Below are 19274 nucleotides of genomic sequence, written 5' to 3'. Positions count from 1 at the left end.
ATTAATACAGCCAGCCTTTCACAGTACTGCTCTGTCCTCCTGTGGCACTATTGCTACAGCACTGAAGTAACTAACTACAACTCACTTATCAGCAACAGGATGGAAAAAAAGTGGAACTCTTCTGGGATACAAAGTTTGCGATTAGTAATTTGATAGCACTTCACAAATTAATAAATGTAAAATAAATACCACCACTGTAATCCTAATAAGCTGCTGCTCCTAATCATCCCTTGGGCTGCACTCCCCCTCCATGTAAGCCTCCAGACAAAATTCTTTCCCATTCCCTACCAAGCAGATAAATTGGCACCAGCACAGGCATTCACAGCGGTAAGCGGGATGTTGTGGAAAGCAGGCGAGGGCTGCCATGACTCTCTGCCACCGCTCAGGTGAGGTTTGGTAAGCACGGGCTGCAGGAAGGTTCTGGTAGACAGCACGCTGAGCGGGCAGCGGCAGCACCCCTGCCGCCCTGCCTGCACATGACCAGGCCTCCACGCCAAAAAAACCCCAACCCTTTTTTGCTCTGGGAGTGACAGGAGGGCAAGTGACCAGCTCTCACGGCCCCTTCCCAGCCAGCTCGCAGCCACGTCCAGAATGCCTTCACAGTCCTGCTACTGAAGGCTGCAAGAGACATATCTATGCTTAGGTGACAGTGACAGCACACGACTGTTTACTGTATGTACAGGAATGTGGCAGTACTAGCAGACAAACAAGAGTGAGCTATTGTATTTTTTCTTTTATTTTTGAACCATGAAAGATGAGGTAAAAGCCTATTTCCATTCTCTGCAGAGTAAGTCCACTTGGCAGGCCACTGAAAGACACTTCTTTTTTTTGCCTGGCTGTAAATATTTACCTGATGTCAAAGAAAACGGACTCAATATTTTTGTTATTTTAATCTTCATAAAATTGTGTTTACGAAAATTTACATCATTGCTGCATTTACAGTTCTGAAAAGTCAAATTCACCTTATTAGTCAATGTACTTCAAATAATTCCTTATAATCAGACAGTCCATAAATATTTCAAAGTTTTTCCTTCATTGAAATGAGTATTTTGTGCTAGTGCATTTTAGTTTTGGTTTTTTGCCCCTATGTCCTCCCCTACACTAGGAAAAATTAAGTGTGCTTTTACACATGCCAAGATGCTCATTTAAAGCTCTAAGAAGATCAAGCTGTAGCTTTAATGCATGAAATAACACAGATCAAAGTAAATCTTATGCTCCCTACAGGAGAGAACCCCTTCAGCTAACATATCACAGCCATCCATGCTGAACACAGCGGTTAGCATAAAAGTATTTTGCTAGGGTAGGTATTAAATTGATAACTGAAATCCAGCAGGAGACAATAATGGGGCATTATGGCTTTGCGACTTGCTGATCTGCACACAAGGGGCAAATCCTGCCATTGACACCAAGCATAGGCAGCACTAGAGGTGACGTGAATTTACACACCCCATAAAGCTTTATCTGCATTGACTGGTTAGTACAGGTGTCTGAGATGCTAAGTGTAGCCCTAATGACATCCACCATGCAGTAATACCTAGTCACCACTTCTGTGCTCACCTGCATACACCTCAGGTCATGTCTCCAGGTTTTGTGTGCCAAGATGCACACAGATCCCTAACTTCATCTTGAATACCTGCCCTTGCTACTTGTGCAAAATTTTGTACCACTTCTAAAGTAACTTGCAGAACACAGACTTAGATTTCCCACTCCAATTTCCTCACCAGTTTCATCCTTTCATGCCTACACTTTGGGTTCCCCATAGAGGTAACCAGCCACCAGGAAGCACTAAGCACAAGCATGGAGGAGTCAAGGCTGGGTGAGTCCAAGCCACTGTTTTGTTCCAGGGAAATAGTGGGATGAGCAAAGGAAAGCAAAGAACATTCAATACTATAGTGCTGACCAAGCCCTAGGTCCAGTTCAAGCCACCAGTAAACCAATCTGGGCTTAAAGCACTTCTAAATCAAATAGCGTGTGTGCGTGCACGCACACACGTGTGAACTGTAAAGAGGACAGAAGCCTAAAAAATCTGGGTAGAAACCTGTGTTATACATGCAGTTCAGATATACTTTGATAGTGTTATACCAGAGAATTGTAGATAGGTTTCTTTTAGGCCAAGGTTGAATGTCCTTCCTTTTCAAATGACGAGCAGAGATTCACTGCTTGTTCTTTTACTGGTTTTTGGGAGTTGGTTGGTGGGGGGTTTTTGTTGGTTTTTTTTTTGGGGGGGGGGGGGGGGGGGGGGAGGGGAGAGAATGACTGAGATATCACTTTCCCTGGCTGATGCCTTTTAATCACAGAAGTAACAAGAAAACCCTTACCCCTTGCTGTCATTAAGCCTACCACAGAAAAACAGCAGACAGCACACCTGTTAGTGGAAAACACTCAGCATTAAAAAAAAAAAATGTTCTGTTGCTGATCTGTGCATCTGTCAAAAAAACAGAATTTCAAGCCAGTAAATGCACCATTCTGTCTATAATTAATGCTACCATTCTACTAACAAATCTTTTAGTGCAAAAGTCATTTTTGTGGCTATTAAAAAACAGAAAAACCCCTCTTGTCACAGTCAGTGGAGGCTTCATCTGTTACTGTTATACACCAGGGGCTACAGAAACAGAAGCAGGACTGTTCAGTAGCAAACACCACATGCCAGGACACCTGGGTCCTTGACTCACTACTTTGCCACTGGTTTCTCATGATGTAAGATGTGACGTCTTCTGCAAGGGGGAGGTACTGGAGAGCTTTGGGCTTCAGCCTCCTCGACCTGCTCTGAACCACTTTGGGAATCAACTCTCTCCATTGACTACAATGGAGTATTAGTGAGACCAGACTTGTTAATTAGACATCGAGCATCCGTAAAAGATGGAGAAGAGGATATCCCTAACTCAGGGGAGCACGAGAGGGAGTGAATACCTGAAAAACAGGGACACCCCAACACTGCAGTAACAGAGACCATAAAAACCCGCCAAGACCAGGTCAACACCACACGGTTCTGTCAGTGCAGCAACACAACCCAACCCAAACCAACCTAGGAAACGTTCGCACCCCAGAGCCAATAAGCAAAAACCCTCAGCAAGTGCAGCCTGCTGATGGGAGAGAGCTGTTACTGGCTCAGTTCACAGCCCTTAAGATGGCAGTTTTAACGTGACATTGGAAACACTTCAGTATAAATCTAGCAGTAGGGGTTCTGCAGAGCACACAGGACTTCGGTAAACCTGGGTCTTCATGTCCTCTTCCCCTTCACTCTCAGCTGCAGCTTCCTCAGTTACTCCCTTCCCTCCCACAAAGACATCCTCACTCCCAAATCTGCATTTCACCAGATCTAAGCATTGCCCCACAGATCATATGTTTAGGATGTTAAAGTGACTGTACAACAAGGAAGCAGTGAAACATAAAATTCCTTAACAAAAAAAAACAAACAAAAACAAACAAACAAAAAAAACCACCAAACCCACAGAATTTTAGAGAAACTTCTTACTCAACATGTAGTGTCCTAACAAGCCGCAGCACTCCCCATTTCCTCAAGTACTTCACAAGCAGAGATGCCAAAAACACCCAGTCAAGAGTAGTGAAGAGTTATAAAACACCTAGGAACCTACAGCTGTGGATTACAGCATGTTTGTGTGCAACATACTTGCACCACATATTTAAAATACAGTTTAAAATACAAAACAGGGCTTTAAGACGTGGCTCTTCACTCAACCACTCTATTAAGTGAGCATACCTTTGAAAACTGAGTAAAGAAACCCCAAACATACTGCTGGCCTACCAGGGTAGAAAGGTCTCTATGTGAAGGCACAAAAAAATTTATACCGCAGGATTTTTAGTATTACTCTCTTTTGTACTACAATCTTGGAGTTCTATGAAGAGAATCTAATCAAATCATAAGTGCACCTGGATACTCCAGCTGGCCAGAATGCGAACGAAGTACTTTGTAATTAATTCGTTGGTGCGTAACTCCAGGAATCTCATCATTACATATTTCCTTTAAATATAGCAGAATTAACTTTTAAGAGATGAAACTCCTGCTGTTTCTTAAAAAATTTTGCTGATGCAACAACCTTACAGTCATGTTCTGCCTTCATCTTGAAAATGCCATCAGTTGCAGGCAGCAAAATTAAAATTCGGGCTCCAATGGGGAGGTTCCGGCTGGCACTATGGGGCTAACAAAATCACTGCCAGGAAAAAGAAACAACACCAAAACCAAACAACCGAACAAATAAAAACTCCCACAAACAAACAAACAAGAATTAATAAAACTGTTTTATCTCTTTCCTAAAATATTGTGTCCTGAACATCCTTTACACTAGAGATCAGGAATGCCAAGACACTATTTCTACAGGACCCCAAGTGTCTGCTGGTTCCATTTCCACTTCTATAAGAAAATATTTAACTGTCTACTGCATTTAACTCATGTTTCCTAACATAAAAGACAGCAACAAGTAGAAAGCATAAATAGCATCCATTAGACTGTAACTCACTAAATATTTTCATTTCTTTTTTCCATTTCTTCCATAATTTCTAACCCTTCTCCACAGCTATTGCCTCTTCAATCTATTAAGCTTTGCTGCTGTCTCTGTGCTCAACAGTATAAGACAAGACTTTTACATATTTTTCACTTACGAGGTCCCAGCCACGCACCACGGGATGTGAGTTCGCAGCCTTGAAAGACTCCAACCAACCAGTGGGAATGTAGCTTTGGACAAGCCAGACTAATAAAACGTAACATGTGATGATAATGTTGCCCTTTCATCCAGGATGGCTGGCTGCCACCACAGCGAAGAACTGGAGCTCTAATGATGAGTGCTCCAACCCCACAGCCCTGTAAGAAAAGGAATCCTATTTTTCGACACCCATTGTAATGAACCAATCATTGTGAATTACGTTAACAAAGCACTGCCTATATATATGTGTTAGTGCACTGAATTATATCCAATGCATTAAAACATCTGCATTATTGTTTCCAATGTTATTCTTGTTGCTGAACAGCTTTTTTTTTTTTTTTTTTTTTTTAAATTGAGACCTTTCATTAGTCCAACAAAGAAAATGGCACATTAAGTTAGTGGATATGATTTCCTTACCAGTTCTATTAATAAACCCTGATGGTAACAAAAATGAAAGGATTATAAAAATGTTAAATATTTTCACTATGTCTATATGCTCGTTAGTATCTGCTTTATGAACAGTTTCATCTTTGATTTTGTGAAGCTGAAATACTGACAGGTACAACAAGGAGCAATAAAACTCATTAAATTATTGTTAGCATCTGTTTAACACCTGAAGTTGATTTTAAGCAAGCCCTACCTTTAGTAAACTGGCTTAAGCTAGCCGAATGTTTTTCAATCTTTTTGAAAAGGCAGCCACCTTTCAGCTCATCTACCTTTGGGTAAATTTCTAATTAGCAGCAACCAAGGTCCTCCTTCAAAATGGCTGAGATAAAGCTGCAGTAGCCAGCCTCAAGCACTAACTCCCTCCTCCAACCTGACAGAAAGCAGGCAGGAAACATTTTTATAAGCCAGTGTAATATTATTTCTCCCCCTCCCACCCCGACCTGCTTCCTAGACCTCTGTCTCCAAGAAACTGAGACCTTGTCAGCTGTTAAAGGCACTGACATTTCCCTTAACTACTTTAAACTCACTATGTGCAATGACACTGGAAATCTTCACAATATTAATACCAAAAAGCATAAGTACCTCCAGCTACTGCAATACTATTACACTTTTTGGATAAGGGTTCATATAATTTTGCAGGTTTGTGGGAAGGGGGTAAGAGCCTCTCCCTTCATTCCCTCAGCACTACACCCCTTGATTTTGAGGGAGTCCGAGTCTGGAGCCAGAACTAAGAGCAGGGAGCGACACGGTACAGGTTCTGGTGCAGAGAGACATCAACATCCCTCTCTTCTTCACCACTTGAACAATGCTGGTGCTCACTAATATTGCATACATTTAGACTTCTGATGCTAAGTTTGTATCGGTATACTGCTATTACTAGTGACAGCACTTGCAGAAACTACAGCTATTCTTAGTCCACACACATGGCAGAAGCGATGTGCCACTATCTTTTCTCTAATTAAGCATTTCACCATCGCTTTTGAACTACATTTCTCCCCACGGTTTGAGAAACACTGCACTCAATCAAGTAACAATCCCCAAGGGTCCAGATTTAGGTCTGAAACCCAAAACGATTTCAAAGTTCCCTTTAAAAAAAAATAAAAAATCTTATTTCCTTTTAATATGCGGTGAAGTACAATGACTTCTCTGAAGAAAAAAATTAAAATTACATTTATAGAATATAATGGCAGAAGAGACAACTTGAAAGACACTCTTAAAAGATAAACTTACTGACTAAATGTAAACCTTAGAGAAAGCATTAATGTAAAGCAGTCCATGGTTCCTCCTATGTGCTGCACTGTATTAACATGAAATTGTCATTTGACAGTGCTCCTGTAAATTTTGCCCACTGTACCACATTTGTACTTTGAAAACACAGCTCCCCCTCGCCCCTTTTTTTTGGCTAATGTAAAGATTCACATCTGCTAATTTAATCTACACTTCATGATCTCATAGATAAAAGTAAACCGGGAGGAAGAGACTGTATGGCCATGTTTTATTATAAACTGTTCCCTTCTGTAGGAACAGTGTTTACCTCCAATGGTGAGTAAGTTCATCCCTGAGTTTAGAGAAATCTGATTTTAGTAAAATTTGCATTAACACACAAGAGTGGATTTGAATAGGGCAAGCTAAAATAGTTACTGTCCCCAAATATCCACCTTGTGCCTTTCCTGGAAGCTGCTTCCCCTGCAGCAGGAAGAGTGAAGCTGTAAATCCACAGAACGAAGTACCCAGGTAACCTAAAACCAGCACTGGCTTACCTAAAATAATTTGTGCTGTAACAAAAACCCAACAGTTGGGAATGAGTTATACGTAATGGGCACAAATTAAAGCATGCAAATTTCCATCTGAACACAAGAAATAACATCCTCTTAGAAAATGGCTATTTCCGGGACAAATAAAGACAAGACAGGATACAGTAGCCAGCATCCTGGTTCACCTGTACAGAGGCCGTGTGGCCCTACCCTTAACATCTTCCACAATAACCAGCCAGAAGATTGGGAGAAGGAGGTAAGAGACAGTCAGCATCTACCATTCACTTCTTCCCCAGACTGCACCCCTAAAAAAGTCCACAAAAAGATCCCAATGCAAATTCAGACACCAACCCATTTCCATTCCTCCTCCTACATGACAGAAAGACTTAAAAGTAGAAGATCATTCCTATATCTAGCTCTTAAAAGTCATAATAAAATCTTTTCATTAAAATTTAATTTTGACCAGAGTACTGTGGTGGGTTGACCCTAGTTGGACGTCAAGTGCCCACCAAAGCCACTCTATCACTCTCCCTCCTCAACTGAACAGGGGAGAGAAAATTTAATGAAAGGGTCATGGGTCAAGATGAGGACAGGGAGATCACTCACCAATTACCGTAACAGGCAAACCAGATTCAACTTGGGGAAATTAGTTTAATTTATTACCAATCAAATCAGAGAAGGGTAATGAGAAATGAAACCAGATCTTAAAAACACCTTCCCCCCACTCCTCCCTTCTTTCCGAGCACAACTTCACTCCCAAATTCTCTACCTCCTCCCCCTCCAGCAGCACAGGGAGACGGGGAATGGGGGTTGCAGTCAGTTCATCACACCTTGTCTCTGCCTCTCCTTCCTCCTCAGGGGGAGCATTCCTCATTCGTCCCCTGCTCCACCATGGGGTCCCTCCAACAGGAGACAGTCCTCCATGAACTTCTCCAATGTGAGTCCTTCCCACAGGCTGCAGTCGTTCCCAAACTGCTCCAGTGTGGGTCTCCCACGGGGTCACAAGTCCTGCCAGCAAACCTGCCCCAGCATGGGCTCTTCTCTGCATGAGGCCACAGGTCCTGCCAGAAGCCTGCTCCAGCATAGGTTTCCCATGGGGCCACAGCCTCCTTTGGGCATCCACCTGCTCCCGCATGGGGTCCTCTATGGGCTGCAGGTGGATATCTGCTCCACCGTGGACCTCCCTGGGCTGCAGGGGGACAGCCTGCCTCACCATGGTCTTCACCATGGGCTGCAGGGGAATCTCTGCTCCGGCACCTGGAGCATCTCCTCCCCCTCCTTCTTCACTGACCTGGGTGTCTGCAGGGCTGTTTCTCTCACATGTTCTCATGCCTCTCTCTGGCTGCAGTTTCTGTTGCGCAGCAATGTTTTTCGCCTTCTTAAATCTGTTATCCCAGAGGCGCTAGCACTGCCGCTGATGGGCTCAGCCTTGGCTGCAGGCGGGTCTGCCTTGGAGCCGGCTGGCATTGGCTCTGTCGGACATGGGGGAAGCTTCTAGCAGCTTCTCACAGAAGCCACCCCTGTAGCTCCCCCGCTACCAAAACCTTGCCATGCAAACCCAATACAAGTACTAATATTGCCAGTAGGGATTTGGGCAGAGGGGAAGAGTCCAGATGTTATTTTTCAAATTTACAATTGAGGAAAGTGGTAGAAATGGGGGGGAAACACAAATGAAAAAACCCCAAGTATTCAGGAAGAGAGTAACTGAATTCAGTCAAGTCCATCTCTCAAGGAGAAAGCAGAAAAGTACATTAGCTTGCGCATGCTTTAAAATCAGGTTTAATACATACAGGCAACAGCCAGTTGCTAGGTTTACTGCAACTTAACTAGTCCCCACCTGGTAAGAGAGAGGTAAAGTAAGTAAATAATAAGTAAGTAATAATAATAAGTACTTATAGGTAAGTAAATAATACGCAGTTTTGCCCTCCTTGTTTAAAGCAAATTTCCAGGAAAAAAGCAGTTGTAAAACCCTGACATCAAATAATACATTTCAATGAATGAGAAGAAAGGTTAGGCACAGAGGCTGGTTCTGCAAAAACACTTAATTATATATTAATTGTGCAGCAAAGAGTCTCTCTAATTCACTGAAACTAATTTTGTATGATTAAAGTTAAAACTGTCATTGATGAAACCAGGTTGACAAACCTACAGAAAACGCAGTAGGAAGCATCAACTAGGAAAAGTTCTGCGCCTCATGAAGTCAAGGTTGTCAGAAGTCATGCACCTGAAGGGGAGGTTTTTAATGTAAAGTTTAATAACATTTGGTGGAAAAAAATACTCGAGCTCTTTTCAGGCCCAACACTTTACACTGCTAATCACTGTAGTTTCACAATGACATTTCCTCACTTTGAAAATATTTTATTCTCTTTATTGCTAAGCAAAATATGCATATACACAGCAGGTGAATTGGGATACTGTGCAACTGAATATAAATAAATGCCACCATGCGTATACAACAAGCAACCTTAAAAAAAAAAATATCCAGATTTTCCTCTGATCTCTTATATGGTATTTGTACTTCAATATTTGGAATAGCCTCAGTACCTTGAAAGATAAAGAGCCTGCGTCATGCTACAGTGAGGTTTTTTTGTTGTTCTTTTTAAAGTAATAATACAGTGCTGTTCTTTTAAATACTGTTTTTCTTGCTAGTAAGGGATCAGAGAGGGAGGAAACTGGTAATGCAAAGTTTTTAGGATTTTCTGAATATATGTCAAATGCTGCTTGAATGAGCAGATCCCACCTGGGAGAGACACACTGGCTGCAATGTCTGGTCAATGGGAAAGTCATTTCTCTTTTCTGCCTTCCTTTTCCCTCCTTCCCTTTATCATCTCTGACAGCTAGCCATCTGAGGTATGAATCATCTCCTCCACTACAGCTCTTCAACTAAATAGATGTTTTAAAGGAAACAGATTGGGGAAAAGTTAGCATTAAGTGAATCAAAGGCAGAGCTGTGTGTTTAGAAGCATGTATCACCCTGTATGTTTTCAGGGCTCGCTCCCACATCGCTCCCATCGCTGAAAAAGGCAAATCTGCGGGTTTGTGTGTATGGGTATTAAGAAAAGATGTTTCTGTCCCATCTTCATTTCTTGTCACCATACCTGTATTTTCCATGTCAGAAAGGTGAGGAATGAGACCCTCAAACTTCATTCCCCCATTTCCCCGTGCATCAGGAGCAGGCTGCTGTTAGCCTTCTCCCTTTCAACCTTATTTTCCCACTTCTCCCTGCTCCTCCCCATAAAGCAGCACAAGGAAGCTTGCACACAACTTGGCAGGCTGGGTTGGAAGAGTTCTACCTGACATAACTTAGCATTGATCTTTCTTGTCCCCTCTAAATCTTATGTAATAAAGGAAAAAACAAGGTTCCAGGACAGTAAGCTGACATATGATGAGGTAAGGTATGAGGTTTTTTGGAGAGTTACTTTAAGCCGTTTTGTAAATTAAAAACAACCATTTTGGTATTATTTTACTGCTGCTTGGAAGGAGACTGCATAGTATTTGTTCATTTTTGTCCCCACTGTACTTGGTAGCAATAAGCTGTTGTTCATCGTGACTAACATGCATCCTTCCCTGAACGCAGTGTGCACAGTGTCTACCATTTGTTATATAAGAAGAAAAAAGTAAAACATTCTTCACTCCAGAAGGCAAGAGATTTGTATCTGTAGATACTAAAAAATTTCAGCAAACGAAAATGGAGAAGCTTGGCAGGTCTGGAAATCAAACTACAAAGTGCTAACTGCTTGGGAACTCCCATTACCTCTAAAGAGGGCTTCCAGAGTGCCTAAAAATCATACTGCTTTTATTTCAGCCACCCTCTAGTACCATGTTTCTACAAAGTTCACACAGGAATTTCCCAAGCATATGCCACAAAATGGTTAACTAGAAGTGAAACTGATTGCACTGCATGAAGAAATTAAGATCCCATTTCAGTAAAACATTTTCAGCATTAATTGAAATTTTCTCCTCTCCAATAGAACTTTATAATGTACTTGGTCCCCAGATACACTAGGGTCTAAAACACATTATGAAATGCTTTCCTTCACTCTGAATACTGTTTACAGAAATAATAATTATTCTAAACAGGTAACATGCTGTATGATTTCAAAATGTTACGGGTAAGTTGTTAAGAGGTTGCTTTTAATATTAATACATGTGCCACAAAAACAATCTCAGAGAAATCCAGAACATAAAGCATGGCACTTGTATAACTTGATTTGGTTTGTTTCCCCCCCAACCACTCCCCCGCCCAAATTTCCTACTAAGAAGCTTTAATTCATAATTTTGAATTTGTTAGCTTCTGCACACTGCCTCCAATCAGTCCATGAGGCTATTGCATTAGAAATAACCAGCTAAACAGGACAACCCCCGAGATTCCTGTACAGAACAGCAAAGATCCTTCTGCTCACAGTGCACCACTACTTAAGTTCCAAAATCTGCACTTGCTGCAGCCATTCGGTATGCTCCTACTCCAAATGAAAAGCACCGACTCAAAATTTGAAGACTTTCCACCCAGAGGTAACATTACCACAATTTCACAGTTGAACAAACTAAGGCACGAAAGTGTTAAGTGGGTCACACAAGCAGTAAACACCTTATTTAAGCAGCTGTTTAAAAAGAAAAAGCAAATCAGAAAAAACAGCTGAACACATCAAAAACATTAAGCAGTAAGAGAGGAAGAGGGTTACGCCCATTATAAAAAACACCTTTTACCACACACGCACTCACAGAAACATAATGTGTGCCCCTAAGTAAACATAAATGCAGACACACACACGCAGAGAAGAACTTATTTACGCACAAGCATTGGCCGAGCACACATACACAGGCACTTACTTGATCTATTTCCATTAACTTGGGGAAGGCACCTGGCCATTCAATCGCCACCTTCACTATATCAGCAGGAGGGGGCATTGCGACGCTGCTGTTCTTCAGAGCCAGTACAACTGGACACTAAATACTGCAGAGAGTCTCTCTCATTCACACCTGCAGGGAGAAGGGGAAAAAAAAAAAAAAAAGAATGAAAATAATAATATAGCAGTTCAGACAGAACTCCAGTGCTGCTGCTTCGTCTCCTACATTTTGCCTGGCTGGGCAGGTGGATGAAAACATATGTGTGTATGTATGTGCAAGGGCAGAAGAATGGTACATATTACAGAAGCAGACACAGGACACAACACCACAACACACTGCATAGCTCGACAGTCTGTTAGAAAGATGGCTGAAGCACTGAAATGTACGGTGAATAATAGCATGCATTAGATTTAAATAGAGAAACTATTTTTAAATATTATTAAATATGCTGGTGGGGAAAAGCGACAAACTAGAGGAAGCTCTTGTTACAGTGTCACTCCTGGAGTCCCAGGGAACGTGATCAAATTGGTTAAAGCTGGCACTCCAGGAGAAGAGATTGCCCAGGAAGTTATGGCCAGGAAACACCGATTCTTTTGACTATAGCAATGATCTTCTGGGTGTTCACAAATAGATCACTGCACTATAGCAACCAGGATGTCAGGAAGAAGGCAGAACACACAGCAGTTTCCCCATATACATACATACACACAAACACATACCTTCACCTAACGGATCCAGATACCCATATAGAAATACTTCTTTTGGTAAACGTCAGACACATGAGCACACAAGGATACAGTATACATTAACGGTAAAATGATCAGCTACATAAAACGTCATAGTTCTGCAAAAATATGAATATCAATAGGATCTCATGTCAAACAGTGCAGGATGTGAATTTTGGGGAAGGAAAGGGGAAGAACCACGTCCTCAGGTTTTGCAGAATGTAAGTTCTGTCTCTTTTGGCTCAAAGTTTGCAACCTTGCAATAAACAACAACCATTTTTCAAACGGGTGTAGTGCCTTTTGGAGCTTGCACACAAACCTTCTGTACCCCTCTCCCTGCTCAGCAGTAGCAGGACTGCCACTGAAGTAGCACAGCTTTGCAATTCTCAGACACGGCAACCCATGCACCCTCTTGCAGGCTGCCAGATTCCTGCTTGCTTTGCCAAATCCTCCATGCCGACGGTGGCGTTTCCTACGCGCTCTGCTGAGACCCGGCAAAATGCCATCATGTATGACAAAATGAGAGAAGCTGTAGAAATCCCCAGAGGTGCAGTCCCACTTCTTAGCAGAAAAGAGAAGGAAGTGGTGAAAGCATGGACACATGCTTGCACACATACCCCTTGAAAGGGCTAAGGCAAGAGATGAGCTGACAGAATATACCAGACATCCAAAAGCCACAAAAAGGTACAGGAAAAAAAGACTCTGACCACCGTCAGTTGCTGCTGCAACTAACCCAGTCTAGCAACCATTCTCCAATTACAGCAGAAGCATGAACTCAGATGAGCCCAAACAAGATCATGAAGCCATCCCTTTATCAAGAAATTTTGTACCTTTGCCTCATACTACTTCTAAGTGAGAGGTCGTCCAGCCTTCATATATACGGCTTTACCCTTCCTTTTTCCTTGTGTGTCCTCTGGTCTACTCTGAAAATGCTCAGTTCTCCATGTTTGCAAGCCCTGCTACATTCTACATAGGGTTCTCAAGACATACCATAAAAGCAGTTTATGAAGTTTAACACTCCAGCAATTTATTTCTAACCATGGCAGTTCTGATGCCGGCAGGCTCGCACATCTCCACAAAGCAAAGCGTAAGGCAGTAAATAAGACAATGGACAGTCTATAAATAAGAGTCTATTGCAGGAAGCCCCTTGAAAGACTAAACAACGTGATTAAGAAACACAGTGATATTGTCTACATTTGGTAGATGTTACAGGGACCAAGAACAAACACAGTTAAAGCATGCAACTGGCTTGCTGGTTGTTATGAAGTGCCAGACATTCACTTTTGGCTGTATTTCCCCCCCGCAGAGCATAAGCAGATGCAAAGTCCCCCCCACTTCTCCACCAACACCTCCTGCTCCCGCCACTTATACCTCCCATGAGCGCTCCCCTTGCTGCACAGAGCACTGACTCAACTAACCAGCAAAAAACTATTTTTGGTTATCTGGTTTTTACCACATTAGAGTCAAACAGCTTCCCAGAGGTGGCACAAGGTGGTGGGGAGGGGGAGGAGTAGCAAGACTTGTTGGCAGCAATGAGCTGCTAATCTACCTCGACAAGTCAAATGAAACCGAGATCTTGGCGCCTTTTTGCTCCCACACTCACCTCCTCAGCAGAACAGTCCTCAGTAGTCTCAGCCCAGTGATGTTTTGGTATTAAACTGCCCGCAGTGCTTAAGCAGAGCTGGCTGACCCAGTGCCTGACTGACAGGCTTCTCCCTGCGTTCCCTGGCACAGCACTGCATCCCTGGCAGGAGGGATGCTGGAAGCCTCAGCCAGAGCCCGAGTTTACTGGCCGCGACACAAAAAGAGCAGCAGCAGCTCCTGCCAGACAAACTTGACTGAGGATAGCTTCAGATGAGTAAGCCCTTATTTTCAACAGTTTCATTTTCCCCCCATCATGTTTCTTCTACTGTTTTCAGGAAAAAAATCATCTGTAGGCCACATATCTATATATAGAGAGAAGGGAGACCTATAAAAATTATAGAATCCACCTAATGCATGGGCAAACACACTTTCTGTTAACTAGGAAGACAGGGAAGCAGCTCGGAGCACTGTCACCTCTCACCTCAGGCAAAGGGAAGGTAACTCACAGGCCAATACTTCCCCTAGGAGGTTAGCTAGCTCCAAAGCTCACAATGAATGCTGGAGAAAAAAACGTTGGTTCATGACCACTGGCCATGCTACGAAAGCAAAATGACATTATGCAGCAATACGTTTGCAGAAAACTTCCACTCTCACATAAAAATGTGGGCATTAACCCTCATGTTGCTTTAGCAAGTTGTGGTCCGTCTTAACAAGTCACGCAGGAAGAAAGCAAATGGTTTAAGAAAGAAGAGTCAAGGAAAGTTGATAGTAAGTTAATCAAATTCAGCTATGGAAAATAAGCATTTGCATTCCAAAGCAAGGTGCAAGAGAAGTCTGCCACAGCATTCAGAAGACAACTTCAGTGTCACTAGTTTTTAATGCAGGCTAGCACAGATCCCCTACATAATTATAATTATTAATATACGTATGCTTACACAGTCATAAAACACAAAGCAAAGTGACAGATCTTGAACTAATACAAATGGATGTAGTTCTACTTCTCCCACCAGGAGAAGACCAACTCAAGAGACATCAGAGTAGTCTGAATGCTGAAAAGCATATATAAAATCATCACTACGAATATCTTTCTGTTTCTCGGTCAACATCCTAGTCAAATATGCTGACTTTTTATTTTCCTAGTTTATAATCTTATAAATCCAATGCATGATAATTTAGTTTCCTTCTACCTATGTGGCAATGCCAGAAACAAATATTGTTTTTTCTTTTTTTTTAGGCCAAAATAGATGTTTAGCTGTCATCACAAAATTATGATTGCAAAGAAAATTCTGCAATCTACAGTGCTGACAATTACAAATGACCTACTATTTATTCCAGTGGTACACAGCGTGTTAGACACTGCCCAGTAAAATAAGGAAGGCACAATCCCTGGTGTGAAACGCTTCCAATTTAGTAAGCAATTTTCATGATGTGAATGAAGAACTAGAACCGATCTGAACTGCTTTTTGTAATGCCAGCAGCAGTCAAGCAGTGAACAGGATATAGCCGTCGCTAAAATGTCTAGTTACAGAGTTTCCTCAAGTGCAACTCCTTTTTCCCTCCTAGTGGGATCCAAGAAGCACCGACATGTAAGAGCAACTTTGCAACTCATTTTTACGACATTTACTTCCAAGGCAGAATCTGAAGGCAACAGGATGCATGTGCGGGCATGAGTGTATGAAGTGGAGGAGTCTGAGAAAAAGGAAGGCAACTTCCCATTATTTTCCCTTATACATGCACGCAGCTGTAACCTGGAGGAGGTTTAAGCAACTTTCATGCTCAGCAGCACACTATTTCATAATTTGAGGGAAAAACCTCCAAAACCAAAACATCCCTACCACTGGAGTACACTTTCTTACATCAACAGGGTTTTTCAGAACCATGACAGATTATCCCATTAAAGTGCAAATTCTGCGAGTTATTACCACATACAGTGTATTTCTGCATTTCAACCAGGCTATGCAGTGCTTCCAGTAGTCTACTAAGCCAGTGTAATAAACAGTCAAGTTGGAAATCAAAGTATGTTAAATTTTGTGCAAAAACACATCAGCACAGACACACAAGCTCTCAATTTACCTGCCTGGTTCTGAGGGAGCAAGTATGTCAGTAAAATGTATTGACTTTTCCCCTTCTACCTATGCATTGCATGTGGAAAAAGGGGTTTTATTCATGTATGAAATTAGTTCTCAGTAGAACTCATTTAAAAAAAACAAAAACAACACAAAAAACCAACAACAAAAAACAAACTTGCTTTGCAATTTCCCTGGCACTTTCCATACAAGGATCTCAAAGTACTTTGAATAACTTATAGCTATCAGAGCACAACTCTCAAGAAATGAACCCTATTCTTACTCTACGGACAGGAGAAAAAAAATGCAAGCTAATAGGAGTTATGTGACTCGCGGTTCTAGTCATATATGAAAACAGCAGCCTACAACAGCTCATTTCTTCTTTTACAGAAGAGAGGTAATATTCTAACAGCAGGCCAGGCAACTTCGTGAACAGCTCAAGTAAAGAAGTTAATGATTAAAAAGCGACCGAAGGAACACCACATGCATTTGAGAATTTAGTAAAACAAAGCACGTGTTTCTCCTCCCTGGACAAAAGGCAGCGTATAAAGGAATCCCCTAGAGCCGGCACAGATCCCCCCAACTCCGCCCTCGCAGGCAGGTTTTCCCATGGCATTTCTTCAAGGCAAAACAAGGTGAATGGAAGGGAGGGCAGTAAGGCAGCCCAGACAAGGCAGGACACAGCGGGTGCCGGCCCAGAGTTGAGCCCTGAGCCCGGGGACCTGCAGCCAGAGGAGAGACACACACGGGTCCCTCCGCTCGGGACCTTACGTAAGTAACCGCTTCTTGTCAAACCTCATCAGCTTCCTCCGCTCGCCTCCCGCTGCCCCAGCGAACAGAAACTAAGTGGCAAGTTCAGCTGGAAGGTCCCTCGGGGACCAAGTCTGATTAACGATTTTAGAAAGATAATCCAACGCTGGATTAATATCCCCCAAGAGAGTTATTTTTGGAGCTGAACTGCATGACTGCACAGCCGAGTCTAAGGAGCTGTAAACATGCTCCACCATCTCTGCAAGAAACAAAAACAGGGCACAGAAGCCACGGGGCTGGATGTACACTTTGTGTACATAAAAAGGCTTTCATGTGGCCTTTTTCCCTTCTGTTAGGCGTTCGGTGCTATTCACCCCTCAACTAGACAGGAGTCAGGGGCCCGGCAGACCCATATCAATAAAATCCACAGATGCTTCGCCACAAACAGAAGATAAAGCTCTACAGGAGCTACGAGCTATATTCTAGTAAGGGATGGAAAAGAGGGGGTGATCTCAGAAAGCAGATAACCCGGGGGGGGGGGCTGCTACCCCCTCCGCAGCAGCCACTGACACTGCAGAAAGACCTGACCCTACTCAACGGACTTCCACGGTTCAGAACAGTCCATCAGCTTCCTAACAAGAACATTTCTTTGATGCTGAACCTGCAGTCTGCTGATCAATGATGCATCATTAGCCCAGGAATGCACTACTTAATATTATGATAAAATGAGCTTTGGACTCTTCAGGTTTAAATACACCACTTTTCATCTCCAAAATACCTGGAAACCTAGTATTGGAGGAGATTTTAGGAATATGGGCGCGAAATGTACAGAACAGGACAGGTTTTGCCACTAGCAAAGCCGCCCAGGAAAGATGGTGAATATCTGTGTGGTTATCACCTGTCTCATTCTCACATACCCATAACCTTTCTTCACAATTTCATTCCAAGTATTTTACCTTTCCCACACTCATCTTGCTGTTCCTTTCCTTTGGAAGCATTTTTTGTGGTTGAGGTTTCACCATCAATGACAGGCCCACTTTCAAAAAAGTACTCTTCAAAACTAGAGAGAAAAATAGGCTTTAATGGGTGCTTGAAAAGGAAAGGTGGAAGAAAACACAGCAGACTGGATGTACTCAGAATACAAGCAAGCAGGCTGTCTGTTCTTGCTTCTGAAGCACATATTGAAGCATACCAGCAAAATTCAGGTACTTATTTAACTTGAACTCCCCCACTTCTTGGAAGACTGCTTCTTGGAAGATCACTCTACTTCTACTAAGGAACTTTTAGTTACACGTCTATAATTCAGAAGAGAGAGGACTAAAACCTTGGGTTTCATTATTCAAGGTATCTGAACCTTCGTGGCAATTTAATTAATATTCATATACCATCCACTCAGATAAAGATACTCTGTTTACTAAAGATGTTAATATCTGAACTCTTCAAAGAAGAGATCAGGAAAGTACCGAGCTCAAGTATTCAAAAGACTATTCAAAGAAATAATAATAATAATAAAGTTCAAAACAAAACAAAACACCCACACCAAAACAAAAAAAACAACAACAAACCACCAACACACCAACAACAACCCAGCAGTCAACGAGGTAAAGCTGCGCAAAAAAAGCATGATTTTTCAAAGGTGCCGATTACCTGCCTAGCATGTGGAATTTAAAGACCATGCAGGTATCAAAATCAAACACTACTCTGAATAAAATGTTAGAATCCACTTAAACTTTTCACAGTTTATCAGGGCTTGCCGCTTCATTTGGGGTTGTTTCTCGTCATTGGGCTGTACTCCAGATGTTTCTAAACTGAAGCAAGCAGCAAAAAATATACTTTAAAATCCAGCTGAATACAATTTTCTTTTCCTACCTCTCAGGGTAGTCTCACATAACCTGAGAGGCAGGAGGGACATAATGGGAAAAAGATGAAGACTCAATTTCAGCCAGTGGTGCTGATGTTCTCAAAGGGTTGTAAGGACAGAATTAAAGTTTTCAGCAATAAGAAAGTTGGAGAGGAGAAGAAAGGAAAAAGGACACTGGTACTGTGAAATAACAACTAAAATAAAGCAACACTAAATATTACAACTCAAAAGAATGGATGCAATGGTGGGGGGGGGGGGGGGGGTGTGTGCTTTTAAATGCTTAAGCTAAGCACACTCCAAAGGACTCCATTTCCAGTTACACTGGACTAAGTTTATTAGAGGCTGGTTGAAAATATGCTGAAGAGAAACAGAGAAAGCTCATCAAAAGTGCTGTGACTCAGGAAAGCAATTTTGAATAGAATTCAACTGAGAGTAACTAGCATGATCTGCCTATGGTACTTGGGACTTTACTGGCATTTGGATAAATCAGGGGGTTAGAAAGGAACAAAAGAGCGTCTTGAGTCAAGATGATAACACTTTATTGCTTCGCTTCAGCACAGGCCAAACCAAGACAACGA

General features: G+C 42.2%; 1 protein-coding gene across 3 annotated transcripts in view; it reads right to left on the bottom strand.

Annotated features, from left to right (window-relative positions):
• The window catches only part of ELMO1 (engulfment and cell motility 1), a 311101-nt gene that overhangs the window by 250799 nt on the left and 41028 nt on the right, over nt 1-19274 (bottom strand). For all 3 annotated transcript variants that reach the window (XM_049816140.1, XM_049816139.1, XM_049816138.1), the window contains exon 3: nt 11693-11842. In XM_049816140.1, coding sequence (XP_049672097.1) covers nt 11693-11770 — 78 coding nt within the window. In that variant the 5' untranslated portion in view covers nt 11771-11842. The remainder of the gene's footprint in view (nt 1-11692; nt 11843-19274) is intronic.

Source organism: Accipiter gentilis, chromosome 14, assembly GCF_929443795.1.
Source record: "Accipiter gentilis chromosome 14, bAccGen1.1, whole genome shotgun sequence".
Classification (NCBI taxonomy): domain Eukaryota; kingdom Metazoa; phylum Chordata; class Aves; order Accipitriformes; family Accipitridae; genus Astur; species Astur gentilis.
Note: the sequence above shows the minus strand (reverse complement) of the source record. Positions and strands in the feature narration are given on the sequence as shown.